The 20,556-nt window shown below is 31.5% G+C and overlaps 3 protein-coding genes across 3 annotated transcripts; 2 read left to right on the top strand and 1 right to left on the bottom strand.

The window, feature by feature from the left end:
- The first annotated feature begins 1,626 nt into the window (after positions 1-1,626).
- Positions 1,627-10,540, top strand: LOC148226367 (uncharacterized). Its single transcript, XM_088203338.1, has 6 exons — positions 1,627-1,944; positions 2,002-2,190; positions 2,258-2,421; positions 2,481-2,628; positions 2,693-2,822; positions 9,814-10,540. Exons 1-6 carry the CDS (start codon positions 1,690-1,692, stop codon positions 9,897-9,899), a joined length of 972 nt encoding a protein of 323 aa, XP_088059464.1. The 5' UTR covers positions 1,627-1,689; the 3' UTR covers positions 9,900-10,540.
- RabX4 (RAS oncogene family member RabX4) lies at positions 10,158-11,657 on the bottom strand. Its single transcript, XM_088203339.1, has 5 exons — positions 11,510-11,657; positions 11,005-11,204; positions 10,840-10,932; positions 10,543-10,656; positions 10,158-10,474 (listed from the first exon to the last, which is right to left on the bottom strand). The coding sequence occupies exons 1-5, from the start codon at positions 11,631-11,633 to the stop codon at positions 10,367-10,369; spliced, it is 639 nt and encodes a 212-aa protein (XP_088059465.1). The 5' UTR covers positions 11,634-11,657; the 3' UTR covers positions 10,158-10,366.
- Positions 11,658-14,388: 2,731 nt separating this feature from the next.
- LOC148226365 (VWFA and cache domain-containing protein 1) lies at positions 14,389-19,362 on the top strand. Its single transcript, XM_088204068.1, has one exon. It carries the CDS (start codon positions 14,695-14,697, stop codon positions 18,274-18,276), a length of 3,582 nt encoding a protein of 1,193 aa, XP_088060194.1. The 5' UTR covers positions 14,389-14,694; the 3' UTR covers positions 18,277-19,362.
- The last annotated feature ends 1,194 nt before the right edge of the window (positions 19,363-20,556 follow it).

The raw sequence follows: 20,556 nt of genomic DNA, 5'->3' as shown, positions 1-20,556 counted from the left end.
GTACAATATATAAATCTCGTCTATTGGTTTTCAGGACCCATCTGGCGAATCGTTGTCAAATAATGAGTGTCAAGTAATTTCGCGGTTGATCGCATCTAGGCTTCTGGTATAAACTGATAAAGTGACACACCTATACACTTAGTTTCTGCGCAATATACGCTATATTTTTAAAACAGGGTTTTTAAGCTTTTAAAATATATTTTATATAGTAACATTATTTTTTTCTCGTGTACTTTATTAGGAGCTTGAGACCAAAATTTTATATACTTCAATGAAAAAAACTTATCACGTGTATTAAAAAATATAATACGAGTATTTGTTTTTTTACTCCTTCTTAATGGATATATAAATAATGCTTTAATGATGAAAGTTATAATAAAAAATCTTAATAAATAAACACAGATATATTCACATAGTGTTATTTTTATTTATATTTGATCCACAGAGCAGTCGAACTGGGTCAGGGTTGACGTGAAGAGCGAAGCAGCTGCTTTCTCGATCTCGTCTGTTGATGATCAGCGGCTATTCTTGGTTTGATTTACAAACCCTCGGGTGTCCATATTGAGAGCTCAGTAAAAGTTCTTTATGTGTTTCTGGAAGCAAGTCTCAAACGATATTTGTGCATTTGGGTATCTGATTTTATACATTTTTATAGCGTGAGAGAGGTAAAGTCCTTATTGACTTTTTGCTGCCACGACCAATACGATAAACTGGGAGTGTAATTAGATTAGCTTATATTCTTAGTGGACTTGTATGAAGAATTAGAATTTAAACATGTTGCAACCTGTCATCCAAACAGGTTAGGAACACCCATTAAATATTTTGAACAAGTGAGATATCTGGCAACTTCATGGCCATTTTTATTGGATCCCAAAGTGCTATTTTTGTTATATTATAATAACACTTTCAGAAAGTATTGAATGGTTATTGTCACGTACGGTCTGCACTAGCCGGCATAAAAAAATATTAATGAATTTATGGCACTTTAAATAAGCAAGAGGGTTTGTTCTTACGTTTAGTGCGTTAAATAAAATTAAAACTTTGCACTTACAGGTGATCCCTGTGAACTTTACAACTTTATTAAAATTATAATTAACAACTAATGTTACTATCTATGTATATGTAATCATCGTTAGACAAGATGTATTGGAACCTTAAATTATTTTGTAGCTGGATGCATAAGTTGACATAATAGTTGTATCGCTTACACTGGATATTAGTGCGAGCCTTCAATGAAGATGCTTTTAATAAGACGAAAATTGTACAATTTCTTCGCAAACAATTTAAATTCTCTCGCGGACTCTCAAATCAATGGTCCGCGGACTACCGGTTTACAGTCACAGATACTGCTTATATTTTTTTGTAGAATTTTTTCGTTTAAAATTTTTAATATTTATCGATAATTATTTAAAGAAAAGTTTTATCAGTTTTATATTCAAAAAGGCTGAAATAAATAAATGTATATAAGTCAATTATTTATTCATAGTCTAGATAGCATAACACAGCTCCATTCAATATGTATATTTCTATTTTTGTAAGACGTATTTCGCGTATAAAACGCGTTAAAGCTTCTGGTAAAATCAAATTCGACACCCACTTGTTGGGCAGTTTAACATCCCTGACACAGACTCCCGCATAAAAGGTACGCGTCTTCTCGAAAACGTTCAGTAACACATTTTCGCTTTCGGAATGACCAACAAAATGTGCGACACAAAAATTTCTCCCAAAAATCGACAGGAAGTCGAAAAGAAGATGAAAGAGATAATAACGAAATGCAAAAAGGTTGGACTTCAAAGAGAAGACATTGCAAAATTGTTTAATTTTAACGTCGAAAACTATAAGAAACAAAAAACTAAGTTACCATACAGAAATGCTTTGATATTAGCATTCGTGTTAATCGGAAGCGGTATCTATATGATGAGCGACAAGTTTAAAGACGACAAGGTATAAACAATATAAACTATAAATTTTATTTGTCGTAAATTTAATTCAATATTGCAGTGTTTTATCGAAATGCCAAGTTTTATAACAAAAGCGACTAGACCGCCTGAAAAATGCTCCATGTGTTCGGATATTTTTGAAATACAAAGAGTGGCGAATTTAACCCCAGAATTGTTCGAAAAAATGTATGCTTATAGTGCTATTCCTATTGTGGTGACAGATGCAACAAAATCTTGGGAAGCCATAAACGTAAAATTGTCATATATTTAAAAGTATTTTAATGATTGTCGTTGAAATTATTTTTTTATAATTTCAGATTTTTGACTTTTGGTTCTTCAAGAAATTATATACAGAATCGGACTTGGGTAAAGCTGCTAGAGATTGCCAATTCTTTCCGTACAAGACAGAGTTTAAAAATCTATATGATGCTTTAGAAATGGATGACGATAGAGCTAATCTTACTGAGGGAACGAAACCATGGTTTGAATTACTATTATATGATTACCATATATATTTACTTTTTGTGAAATGATCTTCAGGTATTTCGGATGGAGCAATTGCCACGACAGCATCGCTAAAATTTTGAGACTATACTATGACAAGCCTTACTTTTTACCGAATTCGGCTGAAACCAATGCAATCGATTGGATATTTATGGGAGGGCCGGGAGATGGAGCACAGATGCATGTAAATAATATTTAATAGTATTCTTTAATTTTAAAAATATAAAATTAATGTAGATTTGTTCAAGGTGGATAATGTAGTACATCCTTCATGGCAAGCTCAATTAAAAGGGAAAAAACGATGGTATTTAGCCCCCCCTCCCGAATGTTTCTATTCTTGTAAATTTATCGATGTCGTCATGCAACCAGGAGAAATAAGTAAGATATACTTTTGTTTTATTTTGCTTTTTATTTATAATACGCTTTTATTAGTTGAATAATATATTATTTTATTTAATTCGACGATTATGGTAAATTATTTAAGAAAACATACACGATTTATTATTGGAAATCAGTATAGTACAATATAATCGCTCGTAATTTACCAAGCGTCCATAATTGGGGCATTAAGGCTATATTTTTCTCGAACCCAAATGCGTAAGCAGGTGTTTTAAATAATTTTGTTGATTCATTTTAAAGGTTTGATATTATAAAAGAAATATATTACAATTTCACATAGCTTACGCTTTAAAAATGTTGCTTTCTTATCAAATAATATTTTTTTAATCTTAGTGTACATCACTATAGATATCACTAGCTAAAATTATTAAAAATAAAATTGATGATAATTAAAAAAAACAAGATAATACATATAAAAAAAACACTAAATAGATTTGCAATTTAATTATTATTATTATCAGTTAGTTGTTTGTGTTCATCGTATGTGCATGTGTCTGCCGTGCAATTAGCCAAGATTGTGGTAACCAACCCCTTTGGAGGTGAAAACCGGCAGATATTTGCGCGTAAGTAGCACAATTTAATAAATAGTATAAATAGATTGATTAATATAATATATAAATAGTATAAGATAGAAATAATTAGTATTGTTACATAAAAAAAAATGGCCGATAGCGGCGTGAATATAGCGGGCGTAATTACGCCAGAAAATAGAATAAAAGAAATGGATGAATTAAAAACAAAATTAAATGTATTATTATCAAATGGTAATATATTATCAAAAGAAAAAAAAACCATTATAACTAATACATTTGATATAATGTATAAACATTTATTAGATGTATTAAAAACTAATAGGGACGATGTAAATAATAAAAATGAAAATAATAACTCAATAATTGAGTTATTAAATGAAGTTAGAAAATATGTTTATAATATAAAGGATAAACTAAATTTAAATAACAATATTATTAAAAATAAAATGCAAAAGAAACATTATTCGGAAATCGTAAAAAAAGGAAAAGATATTGCGATAATTATACCTAAAAATTTGCAAAATATAGAGCAGACAAAAAAGGATTGCAAAAATTTAATTAAACCAACAGAATTAGAAGTTGGAATACAAAATATAAGACCAATAAGCAAAGGAGGTATAATAATTACATGTGATAGTAAAGAAGATGCATCGAAAATTACGACAGATGCAGTAAAAAAACTAGGAGATAAATATAATATAAAAGTAGGAAATTTAAAGAAACCAAAAATAAAAATAATTGGAATTTCTGAAGAATTAAAATATGATCAACTAAAAAAGTGTATAATGAAACAAAACACATGTGTAGAAGAAAACAAATGTTATTTAGAAGTAAAACATATTAAAAAAAACAAATTTAATAAGTATGATGCTATTATTGAAGTAGATGTTACGACATTTAAAAATATAATGGATGTAGGCAAATTAAATATTGAATGGGATAGGTGTAAAGTATATGAAGACATATTCATATACCGTTGTTATAACTGTTATGGTTATAATCACAAAGCCAGTGAATGTAAAAATAAAAAAAATTGTATAAAATGTGGTTCGGAAGAACATTTAATAAATCAATGCAACAAAAAAGAAAACTGTGTGAATTGCTGTAGAGCAAATAAATTACTAAATCTTAATTTGAATGTGGAACACAACTCCATGGATAGAAATTGTTCAATTTATAAAAGATACGAGCAAAATTACTATAATAAAATACAATATAATATAGTATAGCAATTAAAAAAATCAAGTTCATATGGGAAACAAGAATCAGTAACTGGGATATTAATCAATGCACAAGGTTATTTAAAACATAAAGAGGAAATAGAATTAATTACTGAAAATGAATATCCAATATTTTTAGGGTTAACTGAAACCCATATCACAAATGACATTGAAGAATTTGAACTAAATATTGGCAATTATAATATAATTAGATGTGATTCTAATTCCAGACATACAGGAGGTGTTATACTGTATATTAGAAATGATATAAAATTCAATACTATATTTAAAAATAATCAAGATAAGACATACTGGTCTATCACAGTTAAGATTTTTATTGAAAAAATTCCCATAATATTATGTATAGCATACAGATCTCCAAATAGTAATCCGAATATATTCATAGAATTTATAAATAATATTGCAGAATGGAGTTTTGATCAAATTTTGGATACTGTTTTAATTGGAGATTGGAATTTTAATTGGAACAAATGTGAAGATTTTTACACAGCAAAATTAGAAAAAATATCAAATATATTTGGTTTAAGACAATGTGTCAAAGAAAATACAAGGACTAATAATAGATCGAGCACATTAATAGATTTAGTATTTACCAACAACAAAAAAATTTATTGTGAAGTAAAATCAACTCCAAGAATAACTGACCATTCAATTGTATATATTTATATAGAAAAACATAATGAACTTAAGTTTAAAAAAACAAAAAAAATTGATATAATTAAAAAAATTAATTTTAATAAATTAAGATTAGAATTACAAAAATGTGACTGGAATGTAGATAATATGGATGTTAATAGGATATGGAACAAAATTTATAAGAATATAGTAGATTGTAAAACAAAAAGTCAATATAATTTTAAAAAGGAATATCGTTACAACCCAAAACCGTGGTTTAATGATGATGTTAAAAATGCTATAAAGAAAAGAGATGAGTCATACAAAATTTTTCAAATATTAAAAACAGAACAAATAGAATATAAAGTCTTTAATGAAAAATGGAAAACATACACACAATGTAGAAATATGGCAGTCAAAGTATTAAGAATGGCTAAAAAGAAATGGTATGAAAAATTGATAGATGAAATACAAAATGATCCAAATAAGATGTGGAAATCAATAAAACAATTAATTAATCCAACTCAGAAAAACGACATAATAAAAATGGAAATTAATGGAAATATATATCAAGATCCTTATATAATGGCAGAAAAGATGAATACATATTACATTGAGAACATAGAAGAAATTGTAAATTCAATACCAAGGATTAGTAATTTAGTACAATATAATAATAAAACATTAATTGTAAAATTTAGTAAATTTAAATCAGTATCATTAGATGAAATTCATAACATAATATGTAAATTTAAAAAAGGAACTAGTACTGATGAACTAGATATAAATATAATTAAAGAAACATGGGAAATAATAGGAACTAAATTAAATTATTTAATAAATAAAGCACTCTCATTAGGAGAAATGCCTGAAAATTTAAAGATTGCTACTATTGTACCTATACCTAAAATAAAAAATAGTAAAAAAGTTGAAGAAATGAGACCAATCAACATGCTACCGTGTATAGAAAAAATAATAGAAGAAGTAGTAATCAAACAATTAAAGGAATTTATTACTTCTCAAAACATAATATGTGAACAACAATCGGGATTCAGAGAAAAGCATTCCACTGAAACTGCATTACAAGTGGTGATAAATGATTGGCTGTTGGCTAAGGATACAAACAAAATCATTGGAGCAGTTTTCTTGGATTTCAAGAGAGCCTTCGAAACAATAGACAGAGAAATAATGTTGAAGAAATTGGAGAGTATAGGTATAAGTGATATAGTTTTGAGATGGTTTAATAATTACTTATATAAAAGAAAACCAAAAGTTAAGATAAATAATGTATGTTCTGAAGAGAGGTTAGTGTATTATGGAGTACCACAAGGGTCTAAATTGGGACCATTGTTGTTTGTTTTATATATAAATGATATAGTTAATAACGTAAGAAAATGTAAAGTTCATCTATTTGCGGATGACACATTGATCTATTGCATGGGTGATAACATTGAAGAAGTTGTGAGTAATTTGAATGATGAATTAGGTGTGTTAGAGATATGGTTAAAGAATAATGTACTTAAATTAAATGAGAATAAAACTAAATGTATGTTTATTAATTATAAAAATGTGTTAGATGATAGTACCAAAATAGTAATAAATAACTCTAATATAGAAATAGTGGATAATATAAAATATTTAGGAGTAATTGTTGATACAAAATTAAACTTTAAAGAACATTGTAATTACATATTAAAAAAAATTAGTAGAAAAATAGGTTTATTATCTAGATTAAGAAATATATTAAGTATAAATACAAAAAAATTAATTTACAATAGTATAATATTGCCCCATTTTAATTATTGTGCAACACTATTAAATATGTTGAATAAATTAGATAAACAAATGTTGCAAAAATTACAAAATAGGGCAATGAGAGTAATCTTAAATAAAAATAGATTAACTAATTGTAAAAGTATGATTGATAGATTAGAATGGTTGAATGTTCAAGAAATATTGAGTATGAATGTTTTAGTATTTATATATAAGTTAGAAAATAATATGTTACCACACTATTTTAATAAGTATTTAATAAGAAATAAAGATGTACATAAATATAATACTAGAAATAGAGAAAATTTAAAGATAATTAAGTATAAGAAAACGAGTATGGCTAGGGGAATTATGTACGGAGGTTTTAATTTATATAATAGTCTTCCAAGAGAAATCCGAAACAGCAAAAATATAACGGGTTTTATAAATGGAATAAAAAAACACCTTCGTACATATAGAAATAAAATATTATAATATTAAGTCTTTATTATTGTATATTTTTTCTTTCTGTTATGTATTTTTTATATATTTTTATATATGTTTACTAAATTTGTTAGATGTAAAGATTAGCTATTAAGCTAAATAAATTAATAAAATAAAATAAAATAAAAATAATAAATTATATAATTATTAATAATTATATATTAAAATTCAATTTGCTAAGCTTGACGTAACGAATATTTATGTCCTTTATTTCTTATGAAATGAATCTGAAGTCGCATCAGAAATAATAGTAAAATATTTTACTGTCTCAACTTTCTCAATGTTCGCGTTTTGAAGAAAACGAACCACAAATAATAATAAACTTGTTTTATATTATTATTAAACGAACTTTTAAAACATTCTCTATTTGTAGTAATTATAAAAATAAAAAAGATATAATTGATAAAATTAAAGACTTGCAACTTTTGAGAAATACAGATACGTAACGAATTAAAAAAATAAGTTAAGATATAATTTGTAAACTAAAAGAGGACATAAATATGCGTTACCTTTTCATTACAATTTAATGAATTAACTGATGTGATGGATACTGTACAATTAATATTTATCGGGATGCTATTGGTCGATTTTTCAGTAAAAGAAAAACTCCTTAAAGTATAATACATGCACAAAAAAACGAGAGAAGATATATGTATATACAGCAGTGGCGTAGCTATGGGGGGGCGGAGGGGGCGGGCCGCCCCGGGCGGCACTTGCTTGGGGGCGGCATATTCGCGATGGGATCGTCTAGTGTGGTTCTTAACCCTGAATACACTAAAACATATATAAATCCACGAATAACAAGAGCTTAATAATAACCAATTTATTATTTTAAGAAATGCTGATTTTATGACCATGCAAAAATTATATGGTGGGGGGGGCGGCAATTTCAAGGATCGCCCTGGGCGGCACATACTCTAGCTACGCCACTGATATACAGTTTTTAGTACCTTCCTAATAGATACAAAATTTCTATTTATATACTGTTTTCGATTACGACAGACGGTGTTCCATGTTTGACGGATAACAATAAACGTTTTATTGCTTTATGCCAGCAAGATAACAAGTATCTAATTTTTTTATCATACCATTGCATTATCCACCAACAAGTTTTATGATTAAAGAAACTTAATACACGTAATATTATCTTTTAAATAGTAAATTCTATACGAGGCAGTGCCCTTCAGAGACACCTGTTTAGATTAGAAAATAAGGATAATGATAAAGGAACTTTTGTTTCACGCTAATGTTTGTTGGCTTAGCAAAAATCGACTACTCGTGAGGTTTTTGGAGTAGTTAGAAGACATAACAAGCTTCCTTTCTGATAGAGGTGATAGTTACCCACAATTAACAAACAAAGAGTAGTTATTGAATTTATTATTCTTAGCAGAACTTAGCTCAAAACTCACTGATTTGAATCTTGAATTAGAAGGCAAAGATAAAAAATATTCCATATGATAAGCTCGACAAAGGCTTTTCAAGTATTAAGCATTTCCCGTGCATTAAAAAATCTTTGCATATATATCCAAATATGACTCAATTCAACCCAAAGAAAATGATTCTCGAATTTAAAAATGTAAATGTTAAAAATAGGAGAAATCTCTACAATATTTGTAAATCAGAATGAACTAGAATTTAAAATAATCAAATTTCAAAATGATTTGTTTTATGATTATTTTTTAAATTCTATTTTTTTCTACAGATATGTTTAATTAACATTCTATATTTACATAAAACAAATTTAAAGGACGGAATAGCGTAGTAACGTCCCAGACTAGTAACTTTGAGGTTGCGGGTTCGAGCTCAGACAGCGGCACTCGAATTCTTATTTATAAAAAATGCACTATTATAAAATAACCGGCCCCAGCTGCAGTACATCTATTGGATAACAATTATATTACACATACTTATTTATAATTATTAATATAGATGTCACCGATTTCCAGACTTTCAGTCTGGTGGTTAATACTTGTGTAGGTATTCATTATATCTGATTGACTTACTCAGTTGGTACAGATTTACGTCGTTGTAATGCATTGGGCTTAGGCCTGTCAGGTTATAATGAAATATTTAAAAAATGTAAACATTTTATAAAATATTATTATTTCTCCCCTGCACATTAGTATACCGCGATGAGTTTTTATAGAAATAAGTAGATCGCAACTATATAAAGGTTGGGCTCCCCTGTTATATGTTAACTTTATCAGCTATGTAAAAGACAATTTGTATGATATATTATTGCTATTTTGCTATTGTTATTAAAAATATTTACTATGCATATTTTTTAGTGTAATAGCATAACTTAATCATTTTCTTTATTTATAGTTGTAGTTGATACAAATCGCTGGTATCACAAGACGGAAGTTCTCCCAGGGGAAATCAGCGTTACCATCGGAGCCGAATATGATTAATAGTAATATAAGAGGCGGCGAAAATTTGTAATTGATACGTATATATATTCGTAAAATGATTATATTTTACCACGTACTATAAAAAAGATCAATAATTGCATCGTGTTTATGAGTAGTTTCCATGACCACGCTCGTGTTGCATGTTTTCAGCGACACGAAAACTCGTTCATTAAGCAGTGAAATGAAAATTCGTATTTTTTATATAAAACTATATGTATTCATTAGATGTTTTACAAATGATTTTAAGAAGCGTCAGTAGCATTGCACAGATATACAAATTTATTGAAAAATATCGACAGCGTTACACACTTCAAAATCTTATATCTATGATAAAAGCGACAAAATATCACATTTTTTTTCTTCAAGTAATCCCATGGAAATATCCTTTAGACATACATATATAGTATGTATCATTATATAAAAGCATCAACAACTCAAAAGCGAAGAGTTAAGAATGCCAAAAGTCGTTAACAAGAACACCTCGATTGATCGCTAGGAGAGTCGCTCCTAAGGTAAAGACTTGCGCCGAGATTGCGAGTGTCCTTGTCGTTTTCAGAAGAATCGAAGGCATTTCCCTGAAATGATAAAAATTGTAAAAAAAATGATTCACATAGGATAAAATAAATACAAGAATATTACATACCCTATTCTCTCTTTGTTCCCTTATTTTCCTAGCTAAAGTGATAAATGACTCTTCAATATTAATATTTTCCTTACAGGAAACCTCAAAAAATGGCATATCAAAATCATCAGCAATCTGTAAAATAAACATATCGATTCATTCGTGCAATTTTAAAGATCGATGACGTCATGGTGAAATGATTAAATATTAATTCGTACGCGCATGCGCACTTTGAATTTTCTTTATATTGAAACGTCATTTGTTTTAATTGTTTTTTCATAATGGTAACACTCGAGTTTATCGTTTTGAAAAAGCTACCTTTTGTCCTCTATCAGCAGTAACAGCCCTTTGAACACCGACTACTTCGCATTTATTGCCGACTAATACTTTGACTACGTCCGGAGATGCATTCTAAAATTAGATAAGAAAAAATATATCACTAATTTTCCTGAACATTTAAATACGAAAAGGTATAAAATGTACCTCTTGTATGTTTCTCAACCAATATGACAGATGGTTGAACGATTCTAAACTAGTCACGTCGTACATAATCAATATGCCCATGGCTCCCCTGTAATAAGCTGTAGTCAGCGTGCGAAACCGCTCCTGTCCCGCCGTATCCCATATTTGCAACTTGACAGGAACTCCGTCTAAATTGATTATCTTCTGTTTGAAATCGATACCTGAAACAAATAAAGATAAATATAATATAATTGCGTACAATAATAAAAAACAATAACGTCACAGGTATCCAAGATGGCGTCATCACGGGGAAAACATATGACGCACATTTTCAATTTGAACATAATCAATTAATTTGCGACCATGATTATTTAATTCGATAATTATTTCAACTATATTTCCCTTTTATAAAAAATATTATGATAAAATAAATTAAAAATATTTTTTTACACAGCCGATGTTTACACGAATGTGACGTTGAAAATTAAAACATTAAAAATTTGCATATTAGAGTAAAATATCGTACCTATCGTCGAGATGTAGGTGTCATAGTACCGCTCGTCGCAGTACCTGTGCACAATGCAAGTCTTGCCGACGTTGGAGTCCCCCAGGACGAGTATTTTGTAGGTGGCCGAAAAGTCTACGGCCATATTCGTCCAGCCGTCCCGACGATCGATGGCTCGAGATGAAATGCGCCTGCGCCCGCCCTTCGTTATTATCATGTGCGAAAATGGTGGCCCAAGCGCTCGCTTTTCTCGACATGACCTGATGGAGTGGAAAAACTGTCATAGTCATCTTAACCGCGCAATAGATATTTTCGTTAGATGCCAGCTAAGTTAAAATAAATCGAATGTCTTATTATTTTGAGATTTAGAAAGGCAAGGATCTAACAAAAAATGTTACAATAAACCCTTTTTCAATAATATTACATATATCAGTACCACTCAAACTTTTTCGTTACGTGAACCAGTATATATTTTTAAATATTAACTAGGGACCACATATTAACCAATGGTTAACTACATAAAACGCTGGTCCACGGACCAGCATTTACGTAGCACTGATATATACAATACTCCTTACTATATTACCGTACTAAAATTGCATTAAAATGTAACAGCAATATATGATAAATATTTTTAGTTGCTGCATAGTGTATATTTTATTAGACGAAAACAAGTAGATGTTTATAAAATGATGTAATAATATAGCAAATTTTGTAATCAGCGTCCTGTAAGGTTCTGTTTTATGTCGACAAAAAAATGTAATAATTTTACAACAAAAATGTGAAGTACTAAAATCTTTTTTTTTAATATATATTTTTTTCTTTAAATATGTTCATAACATATACATAAATTTTCACAGTATTTTGGCCAATACTGCGGAATGCGGAATTGGAAAAATCAGAATTAATTGTAGATCGACATTAATTATTTTAACTATATATTTATTATGTGATTTATTTATAACGATTAATTGCGCCAATCTTACGATGAATTTTACTTATGACAATTAATTTATAATCCAATTTTTACACAATATATAATATAATACACAAAATACCATTTTTTGAACTTTTTTTCGTATTTTTGGGGAACGGGTGGTAGCTGGTGGCAATTAGACACAAATTGGGCTACTGCAGTAGTATTTATTGAAAGTTTGCACTTTAGGTTACGTATTAAAACGATGCTATGAGTAGTCGACGGACGAGGTACCGCCGTACGTCAAATCCCGTCACATTTCACCGCCTAGTTTTGGTTATAATAAAATAAATAAATAGTACCCACAGTATTATGTTCTCTAAAGTGGGATTTAAGCTTTTGAAATTTAGCCTCTGAAACTCTGCTTCCCCTCAGCTCTTTAGTTGAAATGATAAAAATACGTTATTATATTGTTAGCTCGACAGACAATTTATATTTCGAATATATATTAGCACCCATTTTTATTGAGCTGATAAACAAAAACATAAACTATCGCTTTGTGGGAAAGGGGACGATACGAATTGTAAGCATGGAGTAACACTAGCGGCAGTGGAAAACTATTAGCGAACCAACAGAAAGATAGCTCCTTCCCGATCGATGCCTAATAAATAAATAAATTTTAATGATTTTTTTCTTTAAAAACACAGGTATTGATAAAGTATCTATGTGTAAATACCGAAAAGTCCTGGGTTCGAATCCCATATGAACCCTAATGTTTTTCAATTTAGATAAGAATCAGTAATGATTAAATATTTATAATTCTGATTAATCATTACAGATAATGTTTTCCTAGCTTTTTCTAATCTCACTAATAAATATTAAAATAAAATAAAACTAGATCATGCATAGTGACTTCGCTGTTATTATATTTTTTAATTATTAAAATGTACGGGCCAATTTCAGTCTGGTGTTTCACTGCTTACTTAATATGTGTTGATTGTATTTACCCAGTAGTAATACATTAGTCTAACGCCTTTCATGTTACAACAAAATATCAGGGCCGGCCTAAGAATATCAAGGCCCGGGCCCTGTCATGTAGATTTTTTTTTTTGTACATTTTGGAATGTTGCGAGAGCTATAAAAAAGGTCATCTGGGAAATTTTAGCAGCTTTAAAAGAGGATCACATCTCGGACATTTTTAAACAAACAAAAATTTCCGAGGTGACCTTTTTATCAGCTCTCGCAGCATCACTAAATAAATAAATAAAATCATTTTTTGCCAAGTGGACGGCGCTGCTTGCGCTTAAACAAACTTCCAATACCATGTTATATATAATCAAATGGCGCCCCCCTTCGGAATAATTGGCACACCTTTCGGGGCTAGCGCCCCGGGCGACTGTTCTTCGGGTCGACTCTGCAAAATATTAACAATAAATACACATACTGTTCTGATGCGACAAGGAGAGAGAGAGAAAGAATCAAAAGAAGTTAATGCTGAAGAGGATTATTTTGGGTGAGCGCAGAAATAAACATTAACTAACAAACAAACAATATTGTAATTATATTGTATCTGAAATATATATAGCATATCAGACAATCAAAAGTACTTATAAAATTTAATAAAAACAAAAATAGCTCATTTTTTTAATAATAGTTTTGCAGCTGTTGCCTTGAAAAAAATTTTTGTATGTTTGGTTGTAAGTTAGTAAGTAGTCAGTAGTAACATAATTAAATGTCTTATTTTCGTTTTGGAAATTTGAATTTTGAATTTGAAAAAATATCAAAACAAAATGATTAAAAAATGGATATTATTATGCATTTTCATGCCAATTTAAAAAATAGATTATTTCTGTATTTATTTTGCTCAAAATAGACAAAAAAGATCAATGGAGGAAAATCCAGTTCAAATGGGGACGTCTAGTCACCTTACTTAAGCTGCTCACAAATAACCACTTCAAGAACTAATTATTAATTTTAATAAAAGTATTTTTTTTAATAAAATAAACGAGTTATTAACTAATATCCCTGCATTAAAATAAAAGGTTTGTAATTAAAATAAATATTTAAGTGCAAAATTTTGAATAATATGTTACATGGTCACTAAAATCGTTGTTGAGATCATTCTGTGCTCGTTGACAGTTCTCGGTTTCGACATGTTGTTAAACAATATATCGGAATATAAAGCAAAGATTTAAGTATGCATTTCAATAAAATGTCCTGGTGGATTCGGCGCAAGATTATCGCATACAAAAGGATCCTTTAATCCGCGAGAAGATTGTACAAAACGTCAATGGAAGCGGTACGCTTCGAACTGCGATGGCTGACAATATTAACGCTGGCGATGACTGCGATGGCTTCGGACGGATCTCCGGCGTCCGCGTCGGTGGCTTCGGCGGCTGTGGCTGCCGGAACGCAACTGAGAGCCGCCGCGGAGCGCGCAGGACGAGCGCCCCTCGCCGAACTGGCCGCCGGAGCTTGGCCGGGAAGACCTGCTTCGGACCTGTTGCTCGCGGCTGCGGATAGACTGGCGGCCAAATTGACCGCGACCCACACCGCTCTCGTCGAAATGAAGAAATCGGTCGACAACGACACGTCCCTGGGTTCTTTCGTGCTTCCTTGTCCGCTCAACGCCATGAAGAGAAATCCGCACTACAGAGAAAAAGAACAAAACTTATCGTCAAACTCGCCGGAGACTCTCGAGCGGCTCATATTGGCCACTAAACGATTCGAAGACGTCTATGACTTGAAAATCAAACGCCAATATTTCCTATCGGCCGCAGACGGTGCTACTCCGTCCGAATGCAGACTGCTATCAGACGACGCCAGATTGAGAAGCTTATTTCACAGATATTATCAACCTTTTTCTAAAAGAGTCGCCGTAATTGTCGATAACGGAAAAGATATAAGTACCAACGAATTGCAAATAGCCAAATCGATAACTGTTGAAATATTAAATCTATTACAAGAAACTGACACTATTGAAATATTAGCAGAATACGACGAAGACAAGTCTTTTAAAGGCGTCAAAAATTGTACATTTTCAATTTTGGATTTAGAAAAAAATAAGGAATTTTTGATCGAATATATCGATCATCTAGAGATCGCCAACGAGACAATGGATATTTCTAATAAAATTGCTCAAATAACTGATTCATTTTTCGACTATTCTCAAAATGTAATAATCATCTATATCGGTTCAGATGCCAATTGGATAAAACAAGCACAAAATGTCTCAAATGTTATCGAAAGAATGGATAAAAACCTCAATTATAGTGTCGTTATTAACACGTGTAACGTCGGATCGTCAAACCATATAGAATCATTTTGGAAAATCGATTTGCTTAAAATGCCAAACTGTAGTGAAAATGCTGAATTTTCAATTTGCAGAGGAGTAAATGTGCAATACGATTCGTTATTTACGATCGGTCAACTGTCCTCGATTTTACTTTTAAGTATGAGCAGAGAAATCGGGGATAATAATATGCTAGCAGCCAATCCCATTTGGGATCCTATTCAACGAGATCTACTCGTACCATTTTTATTACCATCTGCCGCACGTGGTCTTATTATCGTCGATTTATATCTAGCTGATCTCGCTCAAGATATCATTTATTTCAATCAGCACGCGAACAAGCGTCGAGCTTTCATTGTCAACTTTGACGGATATGTGATAATGCATTCGTCTTATTCTAGACCGGAAGCGATAGCAGCGAAGCCAAAACTCGTAGATATATCCTTCTTAGAAATCGATCCAAGATTCGAAACAGTCAAATCAGCCATGTTCTCCAATTCCAGCGGAAAAAGCGTCATCCGTTATGAATCAAAAGCCGTCGTTTACATTTGGAAGTGGGTTAAAAATACTTACATCATTTGTATCGCATCTGAAATAGATAAAAACGATGAAAATTTGTCCAATTACACTAGACGAGTGATGAATCGCTCGATACGCGAATTGCAATATCATCGAATAGACTTATGGCCGCCGCCGAACGGGGAGCTCTGTCGACATTTCAAGCAAGTCTCCACCGTCGATAGAGGAACGTTATATTTGAGCCCGTCGAGTTTCCAATCGCCATTTAATTATCTATACAATATCAAGAGTGGAAAAGATATGTCGTTTAAAGTTTTGCAGAGCTGCATGGCATACTTGAAAGATACTTCTAGATTGCTTTCCAATCCTGGATTAAAATTGGAAATACGCAACGACGTCGGTCTGTTATATCCGATGCTGAATTATTACAAACGACAATACATTCACGGATCGTACAATAAATACGTAGTGAGACGATACGCTGCTACTGATCACGGCGTTTTAGTGATGTTCCCAGGTTCAGTTTTAGAATCGGATTATGAACCGAATCGAAAAGCTTGGTTCATGAAAGCGGTTCAAAATCCTGGAAGGATAATATTAACACAGCCGTATCTGGACGCTGGAGGCGCCGGATATATAGTCACGATATCGTACGCGTTAAAAGATTCATTCAGTAATGTTAAACCATCGCTCGTCGTCGCCATGGATATAACTATCGGTTTCTTGCATAAGATAGTCGCAGATTCATCTCGCTTTTGCTCCACTCCTAATGTCAAATGTTTTATAATGGACGAACAGGGTTATTTGCTATCGCATCCCAGTCTTTTCGATCGCCGGAAAACCGGACCGATCGAACAGCAACACATAACTCATAAGGAATCGCTAATTGCGATCGACATGTTGAATCATAAGAACTTCGTTCAGAAAAATTTGTGTAAAAACTTTGTAGACGGAACTTTGCAAAGATTTTATTCATTTAATACGTCCATCTCTGAAGTGTTGACTAACGTGATTAACGGAGAACATTGCGCCCGTTATCATATAGCGGCGATTCAAGGAACTAATACGTTTTTCGGAATGGTAAATTCGACATGCGATATGGGAGCTTTTTGCGCCTGTAATGTAGTAGATCGACTATGTTTGATTTGCAATCGCATGGAACAAAACGAATGCGAATGTCCTTGCGAATGCGCATTACCCGAACCGCTATCGTGCAACTCCAGCTCCGTATCCGTACCTATTTGCGAATTACAACCCGAGAAAAACAATCATAAAAACCATTTCTTTTATAATATGGCGACGCATCTCAAACCGTGCTTCGATTTTCAATGCGACACTTACAGAACCGAATCAAATTGCTTAGGCGTTTTAGGGTGCGAATGGTGTAGGACGGATAACGACGGTGAAACTTTACTTTCGTCGCCGTTTTGTTCGAATCAAGCCGCTTGCTTCGGAGGTGTCTTCGGCGCCGTTACACCTTACGGAGAAGGTTCTTTAGGTCACGTAATGCAAGATGACATCTTAGCTACGTATTCGGCTGTAGGGCCCATAGCCGGTTGCATTGTTGCAGTTTGCTTAATTTTAGCTTTAGCTGTATATTGTTATAAACAAAATTTATCTGTAAATTCAGCTTCGGATGCGTACATCGGAGTGACACCGGACACGTGGCCAGATCCGGCCGTACAGATGAGCCATATACCTTCCGAAGACGACATACACGACGAACACTCGGGCCATCAAGAAAAGTTACTACTAGCCAACGACATGGTGACTGTGCCGATTTCGCCGTATAGAGTACTCACCGGCTACAAGCGGCCCAACACTACCGGCGAATCCGATCATGGATATTCAACCATGACTCCGCACGACGATTCCGAACATTTAGCTTTCGGCACTGTGGAAACACTCACTTCGTCGGAAGCAAACTCTTCTGGAGATTTGACACAAAGTTCAAACATTCTATTGAGAACAAATATTACAGACCCGATTACCGTGTTACCGTATGGTAGAAATAATGTTATCGCTCCTGTTACTGTTCATAGGAATATGGAAGCAGCATAATATTTGTTCGCGATCAACTCAAAACTCCTACTTATCTGTATTCTTAATATTTCACTGCCATTGTGATTGACTATACTGTATATATTCATATTATAAATGTAACATTGACTATAATTTAAGCTTTCTTTCATATTTATAGCTTTACTGTTTTTATATAATTTTATTGTATCAGTATTATTTTATGATTAATAAATAATGCATTTAATATTTCAACTTAATGTGATTTCTAACTTTAGTATGTATAGAATTTGACAGGTTGTATATTATGTCAATATTGACATTAACATTTGTACTGATCGCAGTTTTTATACATGTATTTTTATTAAATAATTATGGGATTATTTTGGTATATGATAATTTTAAGTTATTCTCCTTTTTACAAAGTTTTGGAATATAAAAAACTATTTTTAATACATTTTAATGGGTATAAAAAAATATGTATTTTTGATGAGCATTTGTCAAATTTTTAAATAACCGGTTATTACGTATTTGTACATATTAGAGATTACTCGATAGATCTCAGCTATGAAATTAACTTGTGTAAAGATGGATTTATGAAAAGTTCGAAACGTTTATAATTACATATAACATACAAATTATATTATATAGCGTTAATGTGAACGTTGACTGTGTTGCATTTAAATAATCTTAAAATTTTAACAATGTTTTGTAATCATTATTTACAGACAATGGTTTTAAGCGGTATGTAAATTATTGTACATTTAATGTTATGATTCGTAGTTATAATTTAATAGTCTTATACTCGTTTGTTTGTGATCCTCGTGTCAATGATGTATTTCGAAGGTTGTCATTATAAAACTATTTGAAGCGTCAGGATATGTCGACAAATTTTAAATGATGATTTATAACTTTACTATTAAAAAAACGAACAAGGAATTTATTTCAAAATTTACATTTATTGTCACACCGAGAAGACTTAACTACATGCCAAACGTTATTATGAATAATTAAATAGGTAATTCTCGAAATAATTGTATTTATGTAGAAGATGTGTAATTTTTTATGCCATTGCCATATTTTTTGTTAATTGACATATTTTTTGCAATAAAATATTGTAATTTCTGATAATCGTCTTTGATTAATTTATGAAGTTATAATGCTGTTTAGTCTCACATAAATGATATATACATTATTTAATAAAAAAAATATCCAACTTATTTTTTTATGTATTATTGTTACGTTGAGAGTAGCATGAACAATACTGTGACTAACAGACATGAGTTTAGGCAAGTACACACCATCGTGTCGTGATGTGACGTGGCGCGTCAGAATGATATCGGTTTCATGCATTTTATATGGGTAGATGCACATTACTGTGGACCCGTGTATCATGACGCATTGTGTCCTGATGGCGATCGTTCGATTTCGATCGACATTACAACCCCTACCGCTGCCCTGACTCTTGTTACTCTTAAACTAAACATAAAATTAGTTAAAATTATACATTTAGAATCAGCTTAAAAACTTTTATACTTTTTACTAAAAATAATATTTTTTCCAGAAATCATTTTTTATGCTCCACTGAATAATTAGGTCGTATGTATTTCTTCAAATTGTGTTTTGGTCATTCTAAAATGAAAATGGCCCTCTAGTTCTTTTACTAGACAAGAGGTCCCTAAACTTTTTTGTCTCATAGACCACTTGCCATATTTTTCAGTTTTGGGTAGACCCAATGCTTGCTTGATATTGCTTTTTTGCAAATTCATCAACTTCAAATGTGTTTTTGACAGCTGGTATCGTGCTACTCACTTTGAAAGATTTCTACTATCTGTGTATGTGGATTATTCCATTCATTGAAAGCCAAAAATAAAGTCACCCATATTTACATCTCATGGATCCCCAATTTTATTTTTCACTGACATGGACCCCTTGCAGGTCGTCGTCGACCCCTAGGGGTCGATATAGACCACTTTGAGAATCACGGTGGTATATGATTATGTGCAGGCTCTTACAAGTTCAAAATGTATGGCGACCACAAAGCGAATGCCTACATCCTACAACTTACACAATTTTATAAACATATATAATAATTTTTTTACTTCATAGGTACTTTTATAAATAATGTATATGTCTTTATTTTATAAGATTATAATGTAAGTAGATAGGTACTATCAGTGGTTGTTGAGATCCACTTCAGTGGACCCCCATTTTTATTTCATGGACACCCAAATTATTTTTCGCTGACGTAGACCCCTTGCAGGTTATCATAGACCCCTGGGGGTCGATATAGACCACTTTGGGAATCACTGTACTAGACCA

This window comes from Plectrocnemia conspersa, unplaced genomic scaffold (assembly GCF_051122295.1).
Source record: "Plectrocnemia conspersa isolate PC_06_02 unplaced genomic scaffold, ASM5112229v1 ptg000014l, whole genome shotgun sequence".
NCBI lineage: Eukaryota > Metazoa > Arthropoda > Insecta > Trichoptera > Polycentropodidae > Plectrocnemia > Plectrocnemia conspersa.
Note: the sequence above shows the minus strand (reverse complement) of the source record. Positions and strands in the feature narration are given on the sequence as shown.

Bases quoted from the DNA above. Each gene is read 5' to 3' on its own strand.
- LOC148226367 (XM_088203338.1), top strand. From the start codon at position 1,690: ATGACCAACAAAATGTGCGACACAAAAATTTCTCCCAAAAATCGACAG. The intron at 2,191-2,257 runs GTAAAATTGTCA...TTATAATTTCAG, and splicing joins AATCTTGGGAAGCCATAAAC to ATTTTTGACTTTTGGTTCTT. The intron at 2,823-9,813 runs GTAAGATATACT...CTTTATTTATAG, and splicing joins CATGCAACCAGGAGAAATAA to TTGTAGTTGATACAAATCGC.
- RabX4 (XM_088203339.1), bottom strand. From the start codon at position 11,633: ATGGCCGTAGACTTTTCGGCCACCTACAAAATACTCGTCCTGGGGGAC. The intron at 10,657-10,839 runs GTAGCTTTTTCA...TTTATTTTACAG, and splicing joins CTGCTGATAGAGGACAAAAG to ATTGCTGATGATTTTGATAT. The intron at 10,475-10,542 runs GTATGTAATATT...TTATCATTTCAG, and splicing joins GGGAACAAAGAGAGAATAGG to GGAAATGCCTTCGATTCTTC.
- LOC148226365 (XM_088204068.1), top strand. From the start codon at position 14,695: ATGGAAGCGGTACGCTTCGAACTGCGATGGCTGACAATATTAACGCTG.